The 27,671-nt window shown below is 40.9% G+C and overlaps 1 protein-coding gene across 3 annotated transcripts in view; it reads left to right on the forward strand.

Annotated features, from left to right (window-relative positions):
* BDP1 (B double prime 1, subunit of RNA polymerase III transcription initiation factor IIIB) overlaps positions 1–27,671 on the forward strand; it is a 324,783-nt gene that overhangs the window by 110,317 nt on the left and 186,795 nt on the right. For all 3 annotated transcript variants that reach the window (XR_004537715.1, XM_033928971.1, XM_033928981.1), the window contains exons 16-22: positions 5,304–5,532; positions 9,611–9,792; positions 10,525–10,753; positions 17,887–18,080; positions 19,289–19,517; positions 22,491–22,708; positions 25,683–25,905. Coding sequence is in view for 2 of the 3 variants with exons in the window: in XM_033928971.1 (XP_033784862.1) it covers positions 5,304–5,532; positions 9,611–9,792; positions 10,525–10,753; positions 17,887–18,080; positions 19,289–19,517; positions 22,491–22,708; positions 25,683–25,905 (1,504 nt within the window). In the remaining variant the exon portion in view is untranslated. The remainder of the gene's footprint in view (positions 1–5,303; positions 5,533–9,610; positions 9,793–10,524; positions 10,754–17,886; positions 18,081–19,288; positions 19,518–22,490; positions 22,709–25,682; positions 25,906–27,671) is intronic.

Raw genomic sequence — 27,671 nt, forward strand, 5'->3', positions numbered from 1 at the left:
GTTTAACCTCAAAAAATGACTCCACCTCCCCCCTCTCTTTACCATCTGCTAACCTAGCCAAATTTTTTAACGATAAGATAACTACCATAAGAAGCTCTTTCCCCCCAACTACCTCGTACAATTCTCTACCTCCCAACGACTCCAACCCTATCCCTGCTGATAGATCCTGGACTGCCTTCGAAATAGCCTCCGAATCCCAGATCTCTAAACTCTGTCTCAAACTGAAATCATGAAAATGCATCCTAGATCCTTTCCCATCCTACCTTTACGATAACATTCCTGCGCAGGCCATCTCCTCCCTCACCAATCTTGTAAACACTGCCCTACTATCTGGCCTGTTCTCTACAGAAATGGGACACATTGCCTTATCCCCTCTTTTGAAAAAAGCTGATCTCGACCCCTCCTCACCATCGAACTACCGCCCCATAGCAAACATCCCCCTCCTAACCAAACTGCTTGAGTCCATAGTCGCTACCCAGCTATCCTCTTATCTAGAGAGATTCTCCATTCTCTTACCCTATCAACATGGCTTTCGACCCAGCTTCAGCACCGAGTCTATCCTTGTCTCCCTAATATCAAAGGTGCAACAATTACATTCTCGAAACAAATTCGCTGTTCTGTTACAATTCGACCTTTCCGCTGCTTTCGATGTCGTCCACCACGACATACTACTTTATCAACTTTCCGAGATAGGAATTGATTCCACCGTTCTTAACTGGTTTTCAAACTTCCTTCGCTCTCACTCCTACACTGTCAACTCTAATGGCACCATGTCCACCCCTTGGTCTCCTTCTTGCGGAGTCCCTCAGGGATCACCCCTTTCCCCTATCTTTTTTAATATCTATATGTCCTCATTGAAGCTCTTCCAGCTTTCCCCCTTTGAAACAATATACACATATGCCGACAATATCCTTGTCCTTCTTGAAACGGACCAGAACCTCACCAACCTCCACGATAACATAACATCCTGCATAAGGAGACTCCACTCCTGGTCCCTCTCGGTACAGATGAACCTAAATGAATCAAAAACAAAATTACTCTGGCTCGGCCCAAAGTTAGAACACCTGCCCACCCTCTTCACACTGCCCTCAGGCTCTGCCTTACACCTTGAGTTCTCAAGCAAAGTCCTCGGCATCATTATCGATTCCTCTCTCTCTCAAAGACCACCTCAACTCCTTGACAAAATCATGCTTTTTCAGCCTCCACATGCTAAGGAAAGCTAGACCCTTCTTCCGCCAAAAACATTTCGCCATCCTTGTCCAATCCATCATCCTCTCCAAACTTGACTATTGTAATGCCATTTACCTTTGCTTAACAAAAAAAAAGCCTCCATAGACTCCAGCTTATTCAGAACACGGCAGCCAAGCTGATTTTTGCAAAACGTAAATTTGACCACGTCTCCCGACTCCTGGCCAATCTTCACTGGCTCCCAGTGATCTCCAGAGTCCAATTCAAATGCTCTTGCCTGGCTTTTAAGATTATTCACGGCATCCTTCCTTCCCTAATCCCACTTTCTTTTAACTCCTCGTGCCCTTACTCCACCAGGACTGCCCATAAATTAAAACTATCCTTCCCCTCCCTCCATGGTATTCTCCATGCAGGCAAACTAGGAAAATCACTTCTTTTCAAAATCACAGGTCTCTGGAATAACCTTACTATCCCGCTGCGGAACCTGAGCTCCATCCATTTATTCCGCAAGCAACTAAAAACCTGGCTCTTCTCTAACATGTAATTTCTTTTCCCTTACTTCTCCACTCGATTTACAAACTTATGTAAACCTTTTCCTACCCTTTCTCTTTTAAGTTCTTGTAAACCGTGCCGAGCTCTACTTCCGTGGGGATGATGCGGTATATAAACTTAAGGTTTAGTTTAGTTTAGTTTAGTTTAGAAGACTGCGAAGATTTACAAAGGGACCTGAACAAACCAGGGGAGTGGGCGACGAGATGGCAGGTGAAGTTTAATGTAGAAAAATGTAAAGTCTTGCACTAGGAAACAGAAACCCGAGGTACAGCTACACGATGGGAGGGCTGTCATTGAGTGAGAGTACCCAAGAAAGGGACTTGGGAGTAATAGTGGACAAGACAATGAAGCCGTTGGCACAGTGCACAGCGGACACTAAGAAAGCGAATAGAATGCTAGGTATAATCAAGAAGGGTATTACAACCAAAATAAAAGAAGTTATCCTGCCATTGTATTGGGTGATGGTGCGCCCGCATCTGGAGTACTGCGCCCAATATTGGTCGCCGTACCTAAAGAAAGATATGGCGATACACGAGAGGGTTCAGAAGAGAGCGACACGTTTGATAAAAGGTATGGAAAACCTTTCATACGCTGAAAGATTGGAGAAACTGGGGCTCATTTCCCTGGAGAAGCGAAGACTTAGAGGGAATATGATAGAGACTTACAAGATCATGAAGAGCATAGAGAAAGTGGAGAGGGACAGATTCTTCAAACTTTCAAAAACTACAAGAAGAGAGGGTATTCGGAAAAATTAAAAGGGGACAGATTCAGAACCAATGCTAGGAAGTTCTTCTTCACCCAACGGGTGGTGGATACCTGGAATGCACTTCCAAAGGGCGCGATAGGACAAGGTACAGAATTGGAGTTCAAGAAGGGATTGGACAGTTTTCTGAAGGAAAAGGGGATAGAAGGGTATAGATAGAGGGTTAGTATACAGGTCCTGGACCTGATGGGCCGCCGCGTGAGCGGACTGCTGGGCATGATGGACCTCTGGTCTGACCCAGCAAAGGCACTGCTTATGTTCTTATGACACACTGCGGTCGGTGATTCAGGCAGTTCAGCCGGGGGAGTATCTGACTTCTCTCAATCTGACTTAGGCCTTCTTGTATGCTCCAATCTGGGCCTCCCATCAGCGCTTTGCGATCTTGGGTCAGCACTTTTAGTTCTGTGTGCTTTTCTTTGGTCTGGCCATGGCTCCGCGGATGATCACCAAGGTTAAGGTGGTCATAGCGGTGGTGTTGCGCATAGAGGGCATTCTGGTTCATCACTACCTAGACAACTGGTTGATTCGAGCAAAGTCGTTGCAGGAGATCATTTGGGTTACGGCTCGGGTGGTGGAATTACTACAGTTGCTGGGATGGGTAGTCAATCTTTCCAAGAGCCAGTTGGCCCCCTTTCAGGGCCTGGAGTATCTGGGGGGTTCTGTTTGACACATCCTTGGGGAAGGTCTTCCTCCCAGAGGCCCAGGTAAGCAAATTGCAATCTCAGATTCGCCTGCTTATGGCGTCCTGGTGTCCTCAGGCGCAGGATTTTCTCCAAGTCTTGGGGTTGATGGCGGCTTCCCTAGAAGTGGTGAGGTGGGCTCGAGCCCACATGCGTCCGCTTCAGTATGCTTTTCATCAGAGGTGGTCACCCCAGAGGTACAGTCTGGAATTACCTGTTCCTTTCCGGGGATTGGCTCGCTGTAATCTTCGTTCATGGCTTCTTTTGAAATCTTGCCAAGTACTTGTGACCTGGATTGGCCACTGTTGGAAACAGGATACTGGGTCTGATGAACCTTTGGTCTTTCTCAATATGGAAATCTATATGTTCTTATTGCAGAATAAGATAAAATTATAAAATCTCTTACCTGTCAGGAGATTTATTCTCTCGTTTGTTACTTTAGCTTACCTTTCCTGCTCAGAAGCAGTCCCATCATTTATTGGGCAATTCCAGTTGTATAGATTTAACACAGAAAAGCAAGGGATCAAAGACATTTTAGTCTTCTCAGAAGTCACGTGGAAGCATGGGTAAACTAGAGTCAGAAGAAATGGCTGACAGGGACAATGTTCTGGAATTAACTGCAATAGAACATATAAGGTGTATATATATATATATATATATTATAGATATATGGCTCATTTCTCAGTGCTCATATAACTACTTATTAAATTGTATAATACATCTCATACTTATTTTTTATTCTCTTTGACAAGTTTCTAATAATACGTTTTCCTTGGTCAGGTGGCTGAGAAAGCACTTTGAAGGGAGGGAAGGTCCAAGGGCAGGGATGCGAATGCTATTCAGGTTGGGGGAGAAGAGAATGGGCAGTGCTCAGCTAACTGATTGTCTAGAATGTTGGATATCTAAAGGCCATTTAACTCGGACTTTACTGTATTGAAAGTCACAAATAAAGTTAAATTTAGATCTACAGAATTAGGAACTTTTGGTTGCCTGGATTCCAGATTATAGATCTGAATTTCATATGAATTTTATTAGTTACATTGTTACAATTTATTTAAGAAAAGGCTAAAACCTTGTTTTTTAAGAATATTTTCAAGCGGATTTAGATTGATATTGGGCTTTCGTTTAGGAATGGGTAATTTTAAGACATGACTATAAAATGCTTTTTTTCTGTAGCTTGCCTTGAGCTTTATGGATGAGACATGGCATAAATTTTGTAATGTAATGTAATCTCAAGCTCAAGAGGTTAGCTGACCCAAAACAACCCATATCTAGTACTGCAACTTGAGAACCCGCTGAGAGGGCAAGAAAACATTCCCTAGAATAGTGGTGAAGTGGGCCTCCAGACACTCCAGATTCTACAGGGATTAGCTTGTTCATGCTGAAATTGACGCTCTATCCAGGTGATTGGGTAGTCCAGTTTCTTCAAGTAATAGACTGATAACTTTGTTCTTCATACCATCTCAGGAAATGGGTTGCAACCTCCACATACTGTTGCTTGTGCAGATCAGTAAGCTGTTTGGGAATACATTGTGTCAGACTTTCCTGTATCCCAAGTCATCATGCATTATGGCAAATGCAGATCCATAACTGATATTTAAATTTGCAGCCAATTGAGACACTTATCCGTTGGTCTTTTCTGATCATGGCATCTGCCCTGTCAATGTGCTCTTGTGTGCGCGATGTTGATGGGTGACCAGAACAACCTTCATTGGTTACATCTGTTCTTCCCACTATAAACTTTTTTGCCCATTCATAAACCTTTTGTTGATTCATGGTGTTATTGAGTCAATATCTGACAGTGAATTTCCACAGATTTCACTCCCTCTGCCTTAAGAAAGCACATTACTGCATTGTTCTTTGTTGGTGCAATCTTGCAATGGAGTGCCCAAGTTTCTGACCTTGTGGTTGCCACACGACTAAAGGCCGAGCACTGCACTGTGCTTGGATGAGCTATCCAACAGGTAATGTATGATTACATATGTTGCATATTGCCAGCTCTGGTCTGGTTATTGCATAATTTAACAATTACCTTTAATTTTTGATTCGCCCTCATATTAGAACATACTGCCAAGCTTCAAAAGGGTTGAGACCATAATTCTGTGTTTTTTTCCCTTTAGATCTGATGATAGACTTGATATTCCATGCCAGAAAAAAGAGGATGCCCTGACGCCAAGGCAACTGAGAAGAAGTCAGTTCCAGAGACCAAAGCCCAATTTAAGCAGGGCTTCTGGAAGGAAAGAAGCTCCACAGGCAGCGGTGATAGCTGTAGAGGAGAAGCATGAAGCTGAGAAAAGTGGTACACTGATTGATGATGGCAGTGACTACAGCTTACTCCCCACCTCACTTGTGAGTGTGCTTCAGTAATTTATTTGTTTATTTAAATGACTTCCATAAACCTGTGTGGTTTTATTTTTTAAAGGGGCTTCCTTTCTTTTAACTATTGTTTTTTTGTAAACCGCTTAGAACTGTTGGAAGCTAGAGCGGTATATCAAACTTTAATTTTAAAAAATCCCATAAAATATATTAAGACAATACATGTACAAATATGCAGCATATTTTTAATTCAAGAATGCTTCCTTTGTTTTAAAACTAAAATTAAAAATGTCTTCTGTATTTTCATACCTTCCCATTCTTTGCAAAATCTTTATTATATGGAAAGCACTAATAGTTCAGAGCAAGAGTTCTCAACCCAGTCCTCAGGACACACAAAACCAGTCTCGTTTTCGGATATCCTCATTGAATATGAATAAGATAAATTTGTATACACTCCCTTAACTGTGTGCAGATTCTCATGCATATTTATTTTGGATATCCTGAAAACATGACAGGCTGGGTGTGTTTCAAGTACTGGGTTGAGAACCCCTGCTCCAGTTTGTATTATATATAGGGCCCTTACTGTTCTACATAAGAACATAAGAATAGCCTTACTGGGTCAGACCAAAGGTCCATCAAGCCCAGTAGCTTGTTCTAGCAGCAGATTTTTAAGGTTTATTTAAGATCTTAAAACTATAATCAGATCTTAGTTTGTGCTAAAAGTCTTTTATAAAGAGGGTTAGTTGTGAGTCTGTTGACAGAGACATGTGGCACTCAGTATTGGCTAAAACAGTAAATGTACTAGACTAGAGGAAGGAAGAGAAGACACGCTATATTACAAGAGAAAGATAGGTCAGCAATATTGCAGTAGAACTTGCCTTGAGTATTGCCTTGAGTATTCATGGTCACCACTTTTCAAAAAAGAACAAAATTAAAGAGAGAGGCTGCCGGGAGGAATTGATATCAGCAATTGGAATAGCAGCTTGATTTCTGAGTTCCTATCTCCATTTTGAAAAACCAGTGATAATCTGGTTTCTTCTCTCCTTCACCATCTGAACAAATTGTTCAAGTGCCGTAAGTTGACATGATAGCTCAAATGTTTAAAATGAGTGATATCAAGGAATGCCTTGTCTGTGTCAGTTGGCGGGTGCAAGGACACTTCACAGCCTGCTCCCCAGCCATCCTCTCCAACGTGAGACCAAGAGGTGGCTTCGAGTGCTGGGCTGATGAGGATACTGCTGAACCAATTTGTGAAGCTTGGACCAAAACTTTGCAATATGAGATGGATACAACCGCCTCGAACTACTATGGCTTTGGTGGTATATATGAATAAAATTATTATTATTATAATATTGTGAACAGGGGATACAGGAAGTACTTGTGTTTCAGAGAGATCCCAGAGAACAATAAACAGGAAAACATTCTTCAAATTGTACAGATGTCATCTGTTGTCAATTGTTAAATCGGACTGAGGCCCCGGATGTTGAGACTGACAGTGTCCATTGAGCTCTTGGGCTAATTATGCACAATTGCCCCTGGGACATTGTAGTTTGTTTTACTTTTTTCAATTTTGATTCTGATGCCATTTGGAGGTTGATTGGTATGCATATCTTTATATTAAGAGCTAAGAGCTCCTCTTTGTTTCAAGTGAGGTATTTGATCCCTGAGAAAGGCAGTGTATCACCGAAACACTGGCCGTGTTGGGTCTCCCCATGTCAGATGATTGATGCTAGCTCGTGAGGTCATCAGTTTTTCATTTTCCGTGGAGTGAAGAAGACATCTCTTGTTACTCCGTCAAGTTGCCTTCCCGTTTATTTTTTATAAATCTTTTTCAAGTATTTCAGGTTTCTTCTTTCTGTTCTACTACTTTTCTTTTGAAAACAAGCAAAGAAGAAAAGTAGAAAGAAAAATAAATTTTAGACTTTCTTCAAACTTCTTTCAATGTTTAGCGGCCTTCACACAAATTTCCATCCTTACTTCCTCCATGATTATCGATGGATTTTCGGCCTTGTTTCTACTCCACCCCAGCTTGCCTTCTCCAATTGTATCTGACATCGGGGCTATAGATTAGAAGAGGAAGACAAACGCTTGATTAATGTCAAAGTTTTCCTTCTCTTGTTTCTTTATTTCAACATATAGGTTTGGAGTTGGACTTCCAGCGACTGGGACTTGCCAGTACTGGTGGACATCGATACCTCCATCTACTTGCATCGGTGGCATATTAGCATAGAGTCTGTTTGATGCATGCCTTTTGTAACTGATGTCTCAACCATAGATGAATCGCAGTGGACAGTGCCCTGACAATTAATCATCAAGTTCATTTGATGTATGGCTTTCTGGGCAATACATGTTGTGCATCACCTTTTTAGGCACTCACGCTTCAATGCCTGTATCACCGTCGATACCATGATGTTATATGGTCATGGTACCTCCTCGTCAACAATGAACATCGATACAGATTGTCATTTTAGAAAGCATCACCTTCTCTGACATCCACGTTTTGACAACTGGACACTTTCGATACCACTCGATGATATATGGTGTTGGTGCCTCCTCTTCTTGCATCGATCTGCATCGGTACCAATCCATGCTAAGTGCAGCATATCTAACAACGGTACCTTCTTCTGGTCTTATATCATAGCACCGATGATCATTGAGCCTTAATGCATTATTTTCTTGCAGTAGCAGATTTTTCGTTTGTACTGCAGCATCTACACGGATGGTACCTGTCCTGGATCCAAGGATATGGGTGTACATCGTCGAGGAATACTTCCACATCGACACTGGCGGTTTCCTTCTGTGCAGGTTGAGTCTCCTACTGGGTGGGCATCCTCTTTGAGGTCTCCCATTCCTCGACCTGTGGTACTATTGATACCCGCTCAGTCTCGGGTGTCGGTGCAGGATGTTTGTTCCAGGGTTGATGACTTTATTCACACTACTTTGTATCATTTACATTGACTATGACCTACTTACTCTTGACAGAACATCACATCAGCTGCAGTTTGAGGGAATGGTCCTTTTTATTGGAGCAGTACCAAAGACATCGGGGAGTATAGTCGCTCTCCCCTTTACATTCATCGGGTACCACTTCAGCCTCTGTACATTGACGTTCCTCAAGTTGATGGTGATGCTCATCCTCGGAGTGTCTTTCTGCTTTCATAAGGTATCGATGCCATTGGTGATCCTCTTCATTGAAGCATCGATCACCAATGAAACACTGATGATCTTCTTCATTGAAGTTTTGCATCGAGGTATCAAAGGTCTCCATCGAGGCACCCAAAAATTTTCATCAAAAATACAGCTTAAATTTGAACTTGCTCTTAGCCATGGCACAGCATTCTAACTCTAATTTCTAATAGTCTTTGAACTTTATTTTCCTATGAACTCCGCTGCGCAGACTCGCATAAGAAGGGAATTTGATGTTATTTCACAGACGACGTTGCTGCTTATCTTGGAGCTTTAGTCTGGGTCCAAAAGGCATTGACGTCTTGTTCCCATTAACAGTGATCTTCCTTCTTGGACTTTGATCATCTTCGAAGCTTCAATGCCCTTCTTCACATTGAGATTCTGCATCAACATTGATGGTTTTTCATCGGGATACCATGAGGCTTCATCTACATCTCAGTCTTTTTGACCTGCTTCTAGAGACTGTTTGTTTTCTTCGATACCTGGCCTACTTAAGCATAGCATTTTGGGGCTACAAGGTAACAAATCCAGTTTTCTATCGAGGCATTGGTACACATTGCAACCGCCTTTCCATACTACTTCAGGAATCCACCATGGGTGTAGGGTAGAGAATGACATGGGGACAAATATGTCCCTGTCCCCATGGGAACTCATTTTCCCGTCCCGGAGAGTTCTTTTCCTGTCCCTGCCCCACTCTTGCAAGCTCTGTCCTCATTTGCACAAGCCTCAAACACTTTAAAATCATAAGTGTTTGAAGCTTGTGTGGTTAAGGCAGATCTTACAGGAATGGGACAGGGACAGCGACAGCGACAAAACTTGCAGGGACGGGGCAGGGAAATTGAGTTCCTGCATTGAGAATATCCACTGCAGGCTACTAATTTGGTTTTATTTGTCAAGAGATTGACTCCCTTTTTTTGTACTTTAGCATACCTCACTGGATCAGGAACAATCCTTGCGTTTATTGGATGACTCTAATTCCACAGAAGACAAGGTATCAAAGAGACTACAGTCCCCTGAGAAATCATCTCGAAATATGGGTAAACCAGAGTCAAAAGAGAAGGCATTTGTGGAGAATATTCTAGAATTACCTGCAAAAGAGCATATTAGGTATGTATATACTGCTCAGTCTCAGTGCTTATATAACAACAATGCTATATAGTATAACAAATTTCATATTCAATTCAGTCCTTGTGACACATTTGTAATCACATTTTTCTGTTAACCAGTATTCAACTAATCAGTGCTTTCAACCAACCAGCCAATAAATTGCTGGCAAAATAAAAATTGTCTCTCGCGATCCTCACCCGACAACCTCCAAAGTCGTGCACTCTTGACCCAACAACCTCCTTCCTCCTGTCCCTGAATCATCAGCGGCAGCCAGTACTGACAACAACCCCTCCCTCCCTTCATCCAGCCCCCAAAGCAGCAGAGGCGGTCCTGGCAACCCCCCTCCACTTACCTAAAGCAGTAGCGGCAGCCGGTGAGCAGAGGCAGTGCTGTAAACAGGCTGCTTCTGGTCAGCCCTGGCAGGGCCTTTCCTCTGCCACATCACTTCCAACACTTTCTATCAGATCATTAGTACTGTCCATTATGCAGGCCTAGACTTACAAGAATCTACTCAGGAGAACTATTTCCAATACTGTAGAATTAAAATATTAGCATTTGCCATTTAGTGCACTCTAGAATTTGTCATAAATAGCAACAACAAACAGTGTAGCAATACTGTTAAATGAATATTTTGCATTCTGTCTCAATGATGTAGTGGTGGATGATATTAGAAGATGCTTCCAAGCTTCACAGGAGTTGAGACTGTAGTTGTGATTTCTCTTTTTCTCTTAGATCTGATGAAGAGCCTGATTTTCCATGTCAGAACAAAGGAGATGATGTGAAGCCAGGGCAGCTGAGAAGGGGTCGATTCCAGAAACCAAAGCCTAATTTGGGCAGAGCAACTGGAAGGAAAGAAACTCTACTGGCAAAGGAGGTGGCTATAGAGGAGAAGCATGAAGCTGAGAAAAGTGGTACACTGCTTGGTGATGGCGGTGGCTGCAGTTCACTTCCCACCTCACATGTGAGTGTGCTTCAGTAACTTATCTGTTGTACCAAACAGAAAACCAAACAAAAAATCTTATGTGCTTACAGTAAAAGGTACATTTCAAGATAATACATACAGGGGATAATTTTATAAAGAACACTGTGTGAAGGCAACAGAATAGATATCTATTTTATGATTCTTTCATAAAATACAAAATAAATATACCCCACTACATAAAATATATATATTTTTATGTGGCCCATCAGAATCAATAGGTGCTTATATCCAATTGTCTTTTTGACGTTCTTGAGGATATATTTATCATCACGCTCATCATTGGTCCAATTTTATAATTAGATAATTACTATAATTTTTTCCTTAAGTCTTAATATAGAAAATTTCAAGAATTCATTCCAATAGACTCTCTGAAAAACTTGTAGCGACCAGCCACCCACATAAATTCACTTTTTGTGCCATTGCATCAGGGAATTGGCCACATATAAAATATGATGAAACATTCTTAATCAAGCATTCTAGAGCAAACAATTATAGTCTCCAATGTTTGCTTACAAACATAAGGGGACACTCGATAAAGTTACAGGGAAATATTTTTTGACTCAGAGTATAGTTAAGTTCTGGAATGTATTGCCAGAGGTTGTAAGAGTGGTTAACGTAGCTGGTTTTAAGAAAGGTTTGGATAATTTCCTGGAGGAAAAGTCTATAGTCTGTTTTGAGAAAGACATGAAGGAAGCCACTGCTTGCCCTGGATCAATAGAATGGAATGTTTCTACTATTTGGGTTTTTGCCATGAACTGGTGACCTGGATTGGCCACCGTGAAGAAGGACTACTGGGCTAAATAGACTATTAGGCTTTTCTTATGTTAGTATACGCTTTTACATCAGGGCCATGCAATGAAGCTACTAAGTAGTACATTTAAAAGAAATCATAGAAAATATTTCTTTACTCAGCATAAAGGGGTTCTTTTACTACGGCACGCTAACCAATTTAGCGTTCGCCAACACTAACGCACCCAGTATATTCTATGCCTTTAACAGAATACAAAAAGAAGACGCTTGCTTACCACAAATAAATGCTTTATTACAACATTTTCTCATTACTCCTCACATTTTACTTATTAGTGAATCTACAGTCAAATTTCAAACAATGAAACAATGTTTTGCGACCAAGGCATGCGCCCCAGCAGCACAGAAAACCTGGAACTTCTATTCAAAGTTCACTGTGAATATCAATAGTACTTGTTATATTCCTTAGACGTGACTCCAGTAATGATTGTATTAATGAAGCATCACTGATTTGTCTCTAATGATATCAGTAAGATGGTAATCAGCCAGCCCACATATTCTGTGGACGCGTTAGCGTTTAGCACACGCAAATATTTAGCGTGTGCTAAATTGTCTAGCGCGCCTGAGTAAAAGGATCCCATAATTAAGCTGTATAATATAATATAATATACAATACAATGCAATTATATCTACTGAATATTCAACATTTACCACAAAGTTCAGTGCAGATTACAGTAAGATTGACCAGCAATTAGAAAGATGGGAATGTAAATAACACAATATAAAATTTAATTCACACAATTTAATTTCCTAAATATCGATGAAAGAAATATGTTTTCAGTTTCTTCCTTAATTGCCTATAATTTGTTTCCAACCTAATTATAATTGGCAGAAAATACCAGATCATTGCAGACTAGTAAGAAATTAATCCTCCCCTTTTTACAAAGCTGTACATCAACGATGGGCTTCATTGCAATTGCTGCGGGCCACCACAGTAATCAGCTTTATAAAAGAGGGCCTAAGAAAGCATGAGCACGTCTATATTTAACAGTCAAAAAGGGAAAATTAAGTTAACTGACGTTAGAAGAAAAACATTTGCCAGATGAATAAAAAGATAATACAGATGTAAATAGGTATAGGTGCCACACCATAAACAACATTAAATATCAGCACACATAGTTTAAACAGTATTCCTAATTTACCCCCCTCCCCTCCTAATTTACAAAGCCATGGTAGTGGCTGCTACATGGAAAATGCTCAGACATCCATTAAATCGCTATGGGCGTTGGAGTGATTACCACATTAGCAGCCACGGTTATGTAAAAGGAACCTTTTGTTGGTAGCTGATGTATTTGTCTCAACAATGGGGTTGCTGTTTCCCATTTGTTACTTTTTATTCATCCAAAATGTAACTCAATGACTCAACATGTACATGTTTCGGCCCAGATGGCCTGCCTCAGGAGTCTTAAAAATCTTGTGATTGATTATAAATAGATTGGTCCACAAAAAGACATCCATTCAAATCGTGGATACAAAGCTTTCAATCATCCATAGTTTTGTACCCACGATTTGAGTGGATGGCTTTTTGTGGACCAATCTATTTATATCAACCACAACATTTTAAAGACTCCTGAGGCAGGCCATCTGGGCCGAAACATGTACATGTTGAGTATTGAGTTACTTTTTGAATGAATAAAAGGATCTTTTTGAAATACATCATAATCCACCAGTCTATATAGGACATTCTTGGCAATATTCTTGGGGCTTCGGCCCCTTTTTTTTTCCTCCGTGTCTGAGCATATTTTTTCATGTTGAGAAATGATTGCTAAACATGCATAAGAAGTGTTTGCTGTTCTAAAGGAGTGATTTTTTTTGTTATTCTTTATATACTCTCTTTAATCACTCTAATAAGAGTACCAAGTCTTTGTGGTTTTCCCCACTAATTTGTTTTGACTAAGTCTGTGGTATTCTGTTAGCATGACTTTTCTGTGTAGCATTCTGTAATAATTTGGCTTACTCAGTTTTCTCGATAGGGAAGGGGAGACAGGGGTTTTGTTGATCCTTGCTCTGTATTATTTGTGTTTATAAAATGACAATTGTACAGAATATTGTTTCTTTTTATACTTTAATAAAATAAGTTCAATATAAAATTGTAACTATTCGAGGCTTGTGCGGATGGGATCAGGCGGTTTGCAGGGATGGGGCATAGACGGGGACTGAGCTTGCAGGGACGGGGCACAGATGGGAACAGATTTTTCCCCGTGTCATTCTCTAGCAGAAACCTCAGTAGCCTCGAACTTTGGCTCCTTATAAACCAGCTCAGTCTTTTTTTACATGCTTTTAAAGAGCATAGCTAAAATACCACCATCAGCCTCCTCCCCAACCCATCGATGGCCGACTTCTGTTGTATCATCAGAGTTGGACTGTCTTCACCATAGACACTTGGGTCCTCAAAGTCATACGGGAGGGTTACTCTTTCCATTTTACCACCATTTTCCCAGATAACCCTCCAAGAAAGTACTCTTTCATATCTCAACAGTCATCCCTTCTTCTTCAGGATATTGAAGTTCTCTCAAAGGATCAATCATCTCTTCGTCAATCTGTTTTTCAAGGGTGATGATGCAGAGGAATTAAATTAAATTGAGGTGAATCTGGAAGATGTACTAAGCCAAATAGATAAGTTAAAAAGTGATAAATCGCCTGGACTGGATGGTATACACCCCAGTGTACTAAAATAACTCAAATCATCTGTAGTACCTGAAGATTGGAGGGTGGCCAAAGTTAACGCAGATTTTTTTAAAGTGTTCCAGGGGAGATCTGGGAAATTACAAACCGGTAAGCCTGACTTCAGTGCTGGGCAAAATGGTGGAAACAATTATAAAAAATAAAATTGTGGAACATGTAGACAAACATGATTTAATGAGATTGTATCAGCTTAGATTCAATCGAGGGAGATCTTACCTCACCAATTTGCTTTACTTCTTTGAAGGTGTGAATAAACATGTGGAAAAAGGTGAGCTGGTTGATGTAGTGTATCTAGATTTTCAGAAAGCTTTTGACAAAGTTCCTCATGAGAGGCTACTGAGAAAATTAAAGAGTCATGGAATAGGAGGCAAAGTTCAGTTGAGGATTAGGAATTGGTTATCAGATAGAAAACAGGGGAGGGTTAAATGGTCATTTTTTAATGGAGGAGAGTAAACAGTGGAGTGCCGCAGGGATCTGTAGTAGGACTGGTGCTATTTAACCTATATATAAATGATCTGGAAATTGGAATGACGAGTGAGGTGATTAAATTTACAGATAACACTAAGCTGTTCAATGTTGTTAAAACGCATGCGGATTGTGAAACATTGCAGGCAGACCTTTGGAAATTGGAAGACTGGCTGTCCAAGTGGCAGATAAAATTTAATATGGACAAATGTAAAGTGATGCACATTAGGAAGAATAACCCGAATTACAGTTACTGGATGCTAAGGTCCACCTTTGGGGTTAGCACCCAAGAAAAGGATCTGTGTGTCATCGCAGACAATACAATGAAACCTTCCGCCCAATGTGTGGCGGTGGTCAAAAATGCAAACAGGATCCTAGGAATTATTTAAAAAAGGGATGGTTATCAAGACTAAGAATGTTATAATGCCCCTGTATCACTCCATGGTGCAACCTCATTTGGAGTATTGCCTTCAATTCTGGTCTCTTTATTTCAAGAAAGATATAGTAGCGCTAGAAAAGGTTCAAAGAAGAGTGACCAAAATGATAAAGGAGGTGGAACTCCTCTCATATGAGGAAAGACTAAACAGGTTAGGGCTCTTCAACTTGGGAAAGAGATGGCTGAGGGAAGATATGATTGAAGTCTACAAAATTCTGAGTGGAGTAGAACGGGTACAAGTGGATTGATTTTTCACTCTCAAAAATTACAAAGACGAGGGGACACTCGAAGTTACAAGGAAATACTTTCAAAATCAATAGAAGGAAATATTTTTTCTCTGAGAGAATAGTTAAGCTCTGGAATGCATTGCCAGAGGTTCTGGTAAGAGCAGATAGCGTAGCTGGTTTTAAGAAAGGTTTGGACAGTTTCCTGGAGGGAAAGTCCATAGTCTGTTATTGAGAAAGACATGGGGGAAGCCACTGTTTTCCCTGGATCAGTAGCATGGAATATTACTACTCCTTGGGTTTTGGCCAGGTACTAGTGACCTGGATTGGCCACCATGAGAACAGGTTACTAGACTTGATGAAATATGGGTCTGACCCAGTAAGACTATTCTTATGTTCTCTTCAGTGGTGGTTGAATCTGACAAATCTCTCCAGAGGATTGCTATTTGACATACCTCCACTTCATGAAGTACTCACAATGAATGCGTCCATGTATGCTTGGGGAGCTTACCTAGACGGTCTCCGGACACAGGGCATGTGGTCTGCTCAAGAGAAGAAGAAATTCCACATCAATCTCTAAAGCTGCGGGCGATTCGCAATGTCCCCAAACTATTTCAAGATTGTCTATCCAACCAAGTCCTCGTTCAGACAATCAAGTGGCAATAAGGGAGGAACGGGCTCTCTTCCTCTGTGTGAAGAAGCCGAGCTCATTTGGGACTAGGCAATTCCTCGCAACATATTTTTCAAAGCCATGTATGCACAAGGCAAACAGAATGCACTAACCGATAATCTAAGCATTTTTCTCCAACCACACAAGTGGTCTCTCAACTCAACAGTCTTGCGCCACATCTTCTCTTTGGTGGATTCTTCAGATAGACCTGTTTGCATCTCCCCACAAGTTGCCTCAATTCTGCTCCAGACAGTACTCTCTTCATCATCTCGAAGCAGATGCATTTCTTCTAGATTGGACAAACAAGTTCTTCTATGCATTTCCACCAATTCCACTCATTCTGAAGACTTTAGTCAATCTGAAGCAAGAGACAGCCACCATGATCCTCAGTGGCCCAGACAACCTTGGTGTCCCTTCTACTTCAACTGAGTGCCAAGGATTCCATTACAGATCTTTCCATCTTTATTCACTCAGAGTGAAGGTTCTCTTTTGCATCCCAATCTGCAATCTCTGCACCTAACAGCTTGGAACCTCTTGGTCTGACTTCAGCAGATTTTAATTTTTCTGATGCTGTACAAGCCATTATAGCTGCTTCCAGAAAGCCTTCTACTTAGCACTACTATCGACTCAAGTGGACACGATGCAATTCGTGGTGTACTTCATCACCTAGATCCTTCCACAGCTTCTGTTCCTTCAGTGTTGACTACCTTCTCCATTAATCCATCTCTGGACATAAAACCACTTTGGTCAGAGTTCATCTCAGTGCTATTAGTGTTTACCATGCTCCTTTCAGCAATAAACCTCTGGCCACTCATCCACTTGTTTCCTGGTTTACGAAACGGCTCTTCAGCTCAAAATCTCCACTAAAGCTGCCTCTAGTTATCTGGAATCACAATGTAGTCCTCACCAGTCTGATGACGCAGCTATCTAAATCAATCCATTGTACTACCTGTGCTCTTTCCAAAGTCTCATTCTCATCCTGGAGAAACAGCTCTTCATACATTGGACTGTAAAATTGCCTTGCCTTACTACATATAGAGGACTAAGCCACACAGGTCTTTACCTTAACTGTTCATCTCTTTTGATCCTAACAGATTGGGTCTGCCTGTAACCAAACAAACTATTTCTGCCTGGTTAGTAGCCTGCATTTCCTTCTGGTATACTCAGGCTGGGCTGCAGCTCCAGGGACATTTACAGCACACAAGGTCTGAGCTATGGCAGCATCAGTGGCTTTTTGTGTTCAACTCCCATTAAAGATATTTGCAAAGCAGCTACTTGGTCCTTAATTCACACATTTATATCTCACTACTGTCTAGAATCTTATTCCAGACTAGATGGTCATTTTAGCCAAGCAGTATTACAGAATTTATTTTCTTCCTAATGGCCAACTCTTTCTCCATCCCATTTCAGTGAGCTTGGGAGTCCCACATGTGAGAATATGCTGCCTGCTTTTCCTAGGATAAAGCACAATTACTGTAACAGGTGTTATCCGGGGACAGCAGGCAGATATTCTCACATCCCTCCCACCTCCCCTGGTTGGCTTCTTAGCTTGCTTATGGAACTGAAGAACTGTGAACCGATGTTAGATGGGAAGGCACTAGCTCTTGCGCGGTGTGGGCAGTCTTGAAGTTTCGATAAACTTAAAGTGATGGTGCACTTTTCACTGTCCATTCTTGGCTCTGTGGTTGACATCATCCACATGTGAGAATATCTGCTTGCTGTCCCTGGATAATACCTGTTACAGTAAGTACTGTGCTATTTTGGAAATGTAAAAAAAGTTGTAGAATCTTAAGTAATTGATTTAGAATCTTATGTGTCACTTTAGCTTGACCTTCTGGCTAAGGAATACTCCCCATGCCTCTTGAATGATTCCAAGTGCACAGATTTAACAGAGAAGATCAAGGGATCAGAGAGACTGCAGTCTACTCAGAAATCACCAAGCATCATGGGTAAACCAGATTCAGAAGAAATGGCTGATGGGGAGAACATTCTGGAATTAGCTGAAAAAGAGCATTTAAGGTATGGATCTAAGATAAGATCTCTTATTTATTTCTTACTCTTATTTTGTATTTTTCCTGATACATTTCTATTTATTGCATCTTTCTTGCCTCTTATGAAAGAACTTTTGTACTAGAATTATAGAACTGTCTGTTAAGGCTGTTTTGCAAAAATGCTATATAAATGGGAAATGAGAATTTATTCCTCTTACAAGAGCTACTTGAGTACTCTGTAGAATTTATTCTAAAAATGCTAGAATTTTCTATAACAGCATGAGCAAAGGTGGATCTGGAGCCTTAATTAACCACAGCCAGGCAGTGGGTTAAATGTGAAACAAACAATTTATGTAGGTGCAAGGAGAGGGGGTAATCTGTTCCTTTCATAGGTAGAGAGAAATGAACATGCAAATAGTCTTTGTTCTCAATATTTTTTTTCCCTGCTCCTGCAAGCCATGGCATGCACTAATCTGTCTTTCAAAAACAGCATAAGCATTTTGTCTCTGGCCTGGAGTCCCAGAGTTAAAAGTTCTGTCTTTCAAAATTCACACAGTTGGGCCAGGCTTAGCTTCGAGTTCCAAAGTTAGTTTCAGCAGGGTTTCAAGATAAACTTTGCCTACCTGAGTAACATAACATAAAATCAACTTATAGACCTCGTAACCGTGAGGATCTATGGGGTTTACAAAAGATTAATCTTTATTACAAATAGAACTCTGAAGAGAATTAATTATCCAAAAATCTAGAGAATAGAAAAGTCTTCAAATGTCTTCTGAACTCCAAATATGACATAGATAATAAGAATAGTTGCTTAAAATCTGCATCTTACATATACATAGTGGAGGCATATTCTGGAGGACTTCTCTTCTAACCTCTGAGCCTCCCTGACTGATCTTGCTGAGGGTTTTTATTCTGCCATGACCACACCCTCCCTGCTCTGCGTCTACTGAGATATCTCTTCCCTGCTCTGTAGCCTTATTTTTAAGGTGGCTCTGTAAATGTGAGAAAGTGCTGTTAAAGGGGAGCAGTAAGTTCCTGTAGTCTTCCTCACATTGTCATTTAACTGTGATGCCATAATATGTCATGAATGGTAGTTAAACACTGTAGCCTTTATAGCAAACACCTTTAAATTATTTTTTGTGTTCTTTCTCTGTGATGTAATGGTGGGTGATATTAGAAGATGCTTCCAAATTTCATAGGGGTTGAGACTATAATTGAGGAGTCTTTTTTCTTCAGGTTTGACAAAGAACCTGACGGCCCATGTCAAAGTAAAGGAGATACCGTGAAGCCAGGACAGCTGCGAAGAAGTCGATTCCAGAAAGTAAAGCCTAACTTGAGCAGGGCATCTGAAAGGAAAGAAACTCCAGTGGCAGAGGTGACAACTGTGGAGAGGAAGCCTGAAGCTGAGAAAAGTGGTGCACTGCTTAATGATGGCAGTAGCTGCAGCTTACTTCCCATTTCACATGTGAGTGTGCTTCAGCAGTTTGTTTATTATGCCTTCTAAAATTTGTATATAAGCTGTGGCAGGGCTGTGAGGTGCCACTAGGTGTTCCCTGTCTCCCGCCACAGGCGCTGGATCCTGTGTGTCCCTGGAGTGCCAATGGTACTAGACATTTCAGCCAAGTTTAGTAACACACTCAACACCATAGGTTGCAAAAGGAAAAAGTGCTTTATTTCAGTCGCAAGTCTTCTTTCCACAGGCTCACATTCCAGACAATATTGCTCAAACAGTTCTTGCACTGTCTTTACCTGGGCCCCATGCCCAAAGGACAAAAACAAAAAATATAAGCTTTTCTTAGCACAAAAATAGTCCAGTCCTCATCTGAGTGATGCAACTGCCTATGGTGGGCCTGGCCCAGTTATCTCAGTCCTGGCAGCTCTGCTCTGGGCTGGACTCTACGCCCAGGCTTCTGGGCTGACTGCAAGGTCACCCAGCACTTGAACTACTTCAGATAGTCTTTTAAACTAGTCATTGCTCAGTCCAATACAGCACTTGAGCCTCTCCAGGCTATTTCACTCCTGACCTGCTTTACTACCTGGTCAGGGTGCAGGGGACATTCCTCCCAGTTGATTAGTTGGTTTTTAATTCCCCCCTTATCCCCTTATCAAGTGCAATGGGTAACTTGTGATAAGGGCAAGCTTCCCAGCTTTACACTCCCCTTTCCTTTCCTCTGGTTCTGCTTTCCCTTTAAGCAACAAACCACAACCAACTCCCTTGGTCTCTCAGGGAAGTCTTAACTCACATTCACAGCACATGTTATAACCTAGAACCAACTGCTTTCACTTTCAAACAGCCATTCTCAGGTTACAGAGCTTTATTCGCTCATACCTTTATATGGGCGGTCCTCCTCAGCAGACATCCACTCCATGCCCATCTCTGGGTCACTGAAAACAGGCTCACTGGCTTCCAACTCCATTGAGTAATCAGCTTCCACTAGTTTCTCACTGCCTTCTGACTGTGTGGATAAACAGTTGCTCGGTACTGCCTCAAGATCTCTCCCATCCCCCAAGTCTTTCCCTCCCTGCTAACTTAAGCTTAAAAACCTTCACTTTTTTTTGCTTGGTTCTCCCTGGAAGCAGAGTTCCTTGAGCAGAGACTTTTCTTCCTAAGGAACCTCCATGCTGTTCCCTGTAACCTGGTATCCCTGGCATTCTAATTTGCTCCTACCTGCACACCACAGCTGGGGCTAATTTACCTTCAACCTGTTCTCTTCCTGCTTGGTGAGCTTTTACTCTGATTGGCTGTACAGCGTGTGGCTCAGCTCCCTGAGACACCACACCTCTGTTAATCTCTTTTGTATCCAAACGTATTCTCTGGGACTTACAAAGATTCTGATCAGGATTTCTACAAAAGGAATAAAGGGCAGGAGTACAGGGCTCTCTATTCCTGGTAGAAATCTTTGTGGGCTTAAAGCTGTTGAAGCAATAAATATTAAGGTTAATTTTTCTTTAACATAATTATTTGTTTATATACCGCATAAGCTTTACAGTTCTTTACATAAGCAGGTAAAGAGTTTAGTAAGAAGTAAAAAGTGTATGAATTTATGTTTTCTGAAGAACTTCCTGTTTTTTCAATGTTTTGATTAGAAAATATTTCGACAAATGTTGATTCCATCTGTATATCAAAATTATATCATCTCTAAAAGTTTGAAGTCTCTTAAACAGATTATTAGTGTTGTTAACTCCAGAGGATGATAAGATTCAGATACTGAAAAGCACCTTCTCTTTTGCTGCAAAGTGGTGTGGTATGCAAAAAAATTACTATATTACCATATATACTTGAATATAGGATGAGATTTTGGGGCCAAAAAAAAATGGTCCAAAAATGGGGGTCGTCCTATAGTCGGGTCATCACCCGACCCCCCTCCCCAACTTGATGCAGGCTACTGATAGGCCAGGACAGGAGAGATGTCTCCCATCCTGTCCCGGCTGATGCAAATCATTTTTTTTTTACCCCCGTCCTCCCCGCGTACCTTTTCTGCTACCCTCCCCCCGGTACCTTTTTAGTTATCCCTGGTGGTCCAGCAGTGTATGGACAGGACCGCACTCCTGCCCTGCGCACCTCCTTAGACTCGCTGCTCAGGGCTCACAGTGCACAGGCACACAGGAGCGAGCTTCTCGAGCTCCTGCGCGGCCCTGCGCTGCTAGCAAAATGGCTGCCGCCAGTTCTCGTGAGACTGGGTGCAGAACTTGGCAAGGAGGGGGCCTGAGTGCAGAGCCTGGCAGGGGAGGGCGTGAGGGAGAGGACATTGGGTGCAGATCCTGGCAGGGCATGGCACTTGAATATTAATCTCCCGTCTTATATTCAAGTCAACCATTTTTCCTCCTTTTTGGGGGGGAAAATGGGGGTCTCGATTTATATTCGGATCAACTTATATTTGAGTATATACGGTAACTATATTTTCAGATGTTAGTAGGGCTAATCAAGCTGTGTAGAATTCTTTAATATCTTCTTGTTTTAACCATCACATCTATTAGATTATCTTTTACTAAGCTGCAGTAGAGGTTTCTATTGAAGCCCAGGGCACTAAATGCTCTGATGCTACTCCGATGCTCATAAGAATTCTATGAGAGTTAGAGTATTTAGAGTTCCAAGCTGCGATAGAATCCTCTACCGCAGCTTAGTAAAAGGGGGGAGGTGTTAGTTATCACAATTACATATGTATAGCCTGCTGATGTACATTGCAGCTGTTTTTTGCATCTTTTGATGTTGGTTAAAATTGAATTTGGAAGTTTCTGGTAGGAAACAATTTTTCATCTAATGTATCAGAATCTGAAAATATATTGGACCATATTTTAGATATTTGTGAATGTGGTGAGACAGTTCTATGCTGTTTTAACTGTTATCTACTGAGCATTTCAAATATGTCATTTTCATCTTTGTATGAAGTTCTTTTACATTTGGCTTTGTTAATGTTTGTTGAATATTATTAACTAGGCTTTACAACAAGAAGGTAATGTACCCTTTTTGCCATCTGTGAGCCTGGAAAAATATGAATTGACAGATTCTCTGCAAGCAGTGCAGACCCCTCTAAGCTTGTGCTCAGAAAATATGCAGTCACCTGCAAGACTGATAGAATCTAAGGATGAAATAGAACAGAAAGTGGAATCTCAGATGGACCATACTGTGGGGAAAATTATGGAAGTTTGTCAAAGGTAGGTTTCTAAACAATCCACTTTGTCGCTTGCTTACAAAATCCTCTAATTGTTTTGAGTGTGGTAGACATTAGAACTTGGCAGTACAGAACAAAACAGTCTAAGGAGTGAATTTTAGAATCTGTAGATACCTTTTACTCATAGAAAGCCAGTACATATGTTTAAATTGCATATACAAGAAATTTTGGAAAAGGCATTACTTAAATGTATTGTCACAACCTACACTTTGGCCGAGCGGTTTCTTAGGTAGAAAGGCCGTGACATATGCCTTAAAACTGGCCCCTTTGAAGTAGGGAAACCTTTCAAACAGGATACCCTAGGTTCCCTCCTGGCGTAGCCGCAGCGTGCTCTCTTAGAGAAAACCCTTAGTCAGGATGTCTTTGGCAAAAACAAGGGAGAAAAATGTCACCATGTGGCCTAGTAGGTGTAAAGTGTTGTGTGCAGAGAGGAGCAAGGAGTCTCTCACCTAGGTACAGAGTTTCACGATTGCCTGGCATCGCTCCTCAGGAACATAGACACGTGCTATGATTGTATTAAGTTGAGCTCCGATGAATGTGAGTGTGTGAGCAGGAAGAAGGAACGACTTGTCGAAGTTTACAATGAAACCCAGGGATTGAAGGTGTTTAATGTGTCTCGGATGATGAGGAGTAGGCGTTCCCTCGAATGAGCCATGAGGAGCCTTGTTAAAGTTAAGCAGTTCACTTTCTTGGGTAAAATTGGAGTTACATACAAAAAAATGTTAATTTTATGAGGCTATTTGTTGAGTGAATTGCTTTTGCTAGATGAAATTACCCAGATAAATTAATCTGTTTGGCTGGATTTATCTAGATAAGTCTGCTATTGGAATATATATGGATAGAGTTTTCAAAATAACATTAAAATGAGTCTTGATTACCTGACATGAACTGGACTAAATTGGTCTTATAATTGAAAAGTTGGATAATATAGAAAAAAGTAGATGAGGAATTAAAGAGAGATATACTAAGGGCTCCTTTTACGAAGGTGCGTTAGGGCCTTAACAATGCGCGGAACAGCGCATGCGCTCTAGCCGCTACCACCTCCTCTTGAGCAGGCAGTAGTTTTTCGGCTAGCACGCACTAATCTGAAGCGTGCACTAAAAACGCTAGCGCACCTTCATAAAAGGAGCCCTAAATGATACAAGAATTCATAAACTTACAAGCATTATGCCCAAAAATCTTACCTAACACTGCTGTCTTAACTAAACGCAACATAGAGAAAGAAATACCAGCTTGAATCCATAACAAGTAGTGTCCATAACAAGTAGTGTCTTTTATAGTTGTGCTGCTTCTATTTACTACTTTTATGGTTTGAATTTTATTAAGAGAAAATACCAATAAAGATCACAGTATACAATGATTAATACAAAATGAAATTATTCTTATACAATAAACAGTACAGAAAGACCCAACGTACCATCAAGAGTTGGTATTAATAACTTCCCTCTTCTCAAACACTAACCAACCAGGCTATATAGATAATATAAATCCTTTAAAACAGATCACTTCTTTTTTAAATATTATGTGCACCTTTTTTTTTTTTTAAATCTTTTTTAAGTTTTCAAAGTTAATAAGAAGTGCAAAACAATATACATACATATATTAATAATCATAAGCACTTATAATCAATCAGTAACAATACAGAAAAAATAAACCCTCTCCCTTCCAACTTTTCATCAGGGAATAAAACAAAAAAAGAGATACCCCCATCCCACCCTCCCCTAGATGTGTGTACGCTAAAACAACGGAAAATAAAGATAAAAGACAACTATAATAAAACTACAAAAGACGTCAATGGACCCCCAAACTAATTTGAATTTCTTATTATGCCCCAGCATAAATTCGCCCAACAAAAAGTAAAACTTAAGGTGATCCCAATTTTTCCAATTGCAAGTAACCATTTGCATGGCTATCCCAGTCATAATAAGGAAAAGCCAACATTTATATCTGTCCAATGGGGGTTTAAAATGCAATATCATCCCACATATTACTACATCATTTGTCAATGGAATCGATGAATCCAGTATGGTATTAATCTGTCCCCATATTGACCTCCAAAAGTTGAGTATCAAAGGACAATAGAACAACAAATGATCCAGGGTCCCTATGTCTAGATGGCAATGCCAGCATCTATTAGATTTACAACTATTTAATTTTTGCAAACAAATAGGGGTCCAAAAACTTCTATGTAACAGAAAAAAACAAGTTTGTCTCATAGATGCTGACGCTGTACATCTCATCCTCCAAGTCCAAATCCGTGGCCATTGAGAACCAGAAATCTGCTGCTTAATCTTAATGCTCCAAATGTCTCAGACTAATTTTTGTTTTTTTGTTCAAATATTCCAATATTAATTTATACCACTTGGTGGCCTGATGCCCCAGGAAATCTGTCTGGAAGCATAGGCCCAGCAAGCTATATTGATATTTTAAATTTCACCAATCAGAGAACTCTTTCTGAATGGCCTGCTTCAACTGCAACCATTTATATGCTTGGGACTTTGAGATACCGAATAATTGTTGCAGTCGTGAAAAATCAAGCATTTTCTCATTTGATATTACATCATCTAATGTGCGAATGCATACCTGCAGCCAATGCTTCCAGAGGATTTTAGACTCGCCAATTTGAATCTTGGAGTTCAGCCATAAGGATTGACACGTGTATTGTTATACTGGTACAGGTGTTAAATTATCAATAAATTTTAAGGTTTTCCAGGTGGTAAAAAGAATGCTATTGTCCTTATAAATACAGGGTAATTTGATACTCAACACATGACATAATTGTAATGGGGACATGAGTTGTCATTCTAAATAAAGCCAATCTGGAAGATGCTTCAAGACTTCAGGAAGTCACTTTTAATTGGCATCTTATGTAAGACCGTAATATGTGATAGGAAGGACGATCCATGTCAAAGTTGTTCATGACACAATGAGAATTACCCCAATGTGCCCTTTTCCAGATCAAGTGAGGAGCCCAGTCCTCAAGCAGAAAGTAAGCTGTCTGTTCCAAAACCAGCACCTATACGAAGGGGCCGATTCCAGAAACCAAAGCCTAATTTGGTACGAGCAGTTGAAAGGAAAGGAACAGCACTGGGAGAAAAGGGAGCTGCAGAGGACAAGACTGAAGCAGAAACAACAGTGAAACATGTGGTCGATGGCTGCAACTCAGATCATACTGTGAATGTGAGTGCTAGTTTAAAAGAAAAAGAAAGCAAGAGGACAGGATAATGCTGACTGTAAACTTAATGTAATAAAGCAATAGTGAAAATAGTGTGTTAAAATTTAGCACATTTTCTTTACTACTACACAAAAAAAAAAATCTTTGATATCAGATTGTGCAGTCAGCCATGAAGTTATTGAAGTACTGATGCAGTAGGCCAATTCTTTGCAAATTGCATGCTAGTACAAAACAAAAGTACACTAATTTTTACTGGGTTTATTTTATTTAATATGCTGCCTTTACTATCATTTTTCAGTTTACGTTCCCCTAACCACTGAAATAAAAAGAAAATGCGAGGTTCTCCAGGAGTTGTCTAGACCTGGGGCCTGGGAGCAGCTTCTTTTCTTTATTTGTTTAACTTCTGTTTTCTTCTTCTTACTGTTTCTTCTTCTTACTGGGAGTCTAAGGTATATGTCACTTCTAAGAATGTGGCAAAAAATTAGTGGTAAGGTGCCATAAAAAAGTGTGCTAATTTTTAACATACTTTCTTGTACTGGAAATCCAGTACAACAGCACTTAATTTTAAAAAGGAGACTATGATAACATGAAGAGAATGGTAAAAAAGAAACGTAATAGTGCAGGTGCAAAGGTTAAATATCAGGCATGGATGGGACAACATACCCTATTCTTTCTAGTATTAAGATTTGGGGGGTTAACTTTGATTGGAAGTTATCGTTTGAGGTACAAATCAGTTCTGTAGGTAAGGCGTGTTATTTCTTGCTTTGGAAACTTTGGACTATTAGGGCCTACTTCACTTTTAATGCGTTTAGGCTATTGGTTCAATTCTTGGTTTTTAAGTACCTTGGATTATTGCAACCTGATTTATCAAGCCTCGTGTAAAAAGAATATTAAGAATATACAAATTATTCAGAATACTGCTGTCAGAATGTTATGTAATCTGAAGCGATTTGATCATATCAGAGGCTACATTGGTGCAAATCAAAGCAAGAATATTCAAATTTGGGTGCATTTGCTACAAGACACTACGTAAGTTTAATACCTATTTATATGCTTGATCATTTTACTTTTGTAAACAGAAGATGCTTTGCTTGAGAATTTAGATTTTTTGCATTTACCACAGTAAAGGGTTATCTATACAAGAGCCGAGGGAGATTGCAGGCAAGCACGTGGCGAGTAGAGTGTGACTGCTTGCAGGATAGAGGAGCAGAGCAGGCTGGAGTAGCGGCAAGGGCACAGAGAGGTGGGAGAGAGGACCGGAGGTGAACAGGTCAGTGAGACAGACGAGCGGAGGTGACCGGGACCGGGACAGTGAGACAGAAAGGAGGTGACCGGGACAGTGAGACAGAGGAGCGGAGGTGACCGGGACAGAGAGACAGAGAAGCGGAGGTGACCGGGACAGTGGGAGAGAGGATCAGAACGCAGTCGGAGAGGCAGAGGACTGCATTAAGGGCAGAGGACTGCTTTAAAGGCAGAGGACTGCATTAAGGGGAGCGGAGGAACCACAGCAGATTCGGGACACGGAGAGGGGAAGAGGCGGGTTGTAACTCCACCCACCTCCCGACATCACTGCCGATCTCGCCCATAAAAGGGGGCGAGCCAACGGCGCGCGGCGAAGGCGAGCGGCAAAGGCACTCGCCTTAGCGAGAGTGCCTTTGTGAAGGAGCCTTGAGAAGGAGCCCAGGCAGCCCAGCAGCAATATCTAACTTCTTTAGAATAAATCACAGGTACTTCTCTCTACTCATTCTCTCTTCTCTCTCCACTCTTTCAG

The sequence above is a fragment of the Geotrypetes seraphini genome, chromosome 1 (assembly GCF_902459505.1).
Source record: "Geotrypetes seraphini chromosome 1, aGeoSer1.1, whole genome shotgun sequence".
Classification (NCBI taxonomy): domain Eukaryota; kingdom Metazoa; phylum Chordata; class Amphibia; order Gymnophiona; family Dermophiidae; genus Geotrypetes; species Geotrypetes seraphini.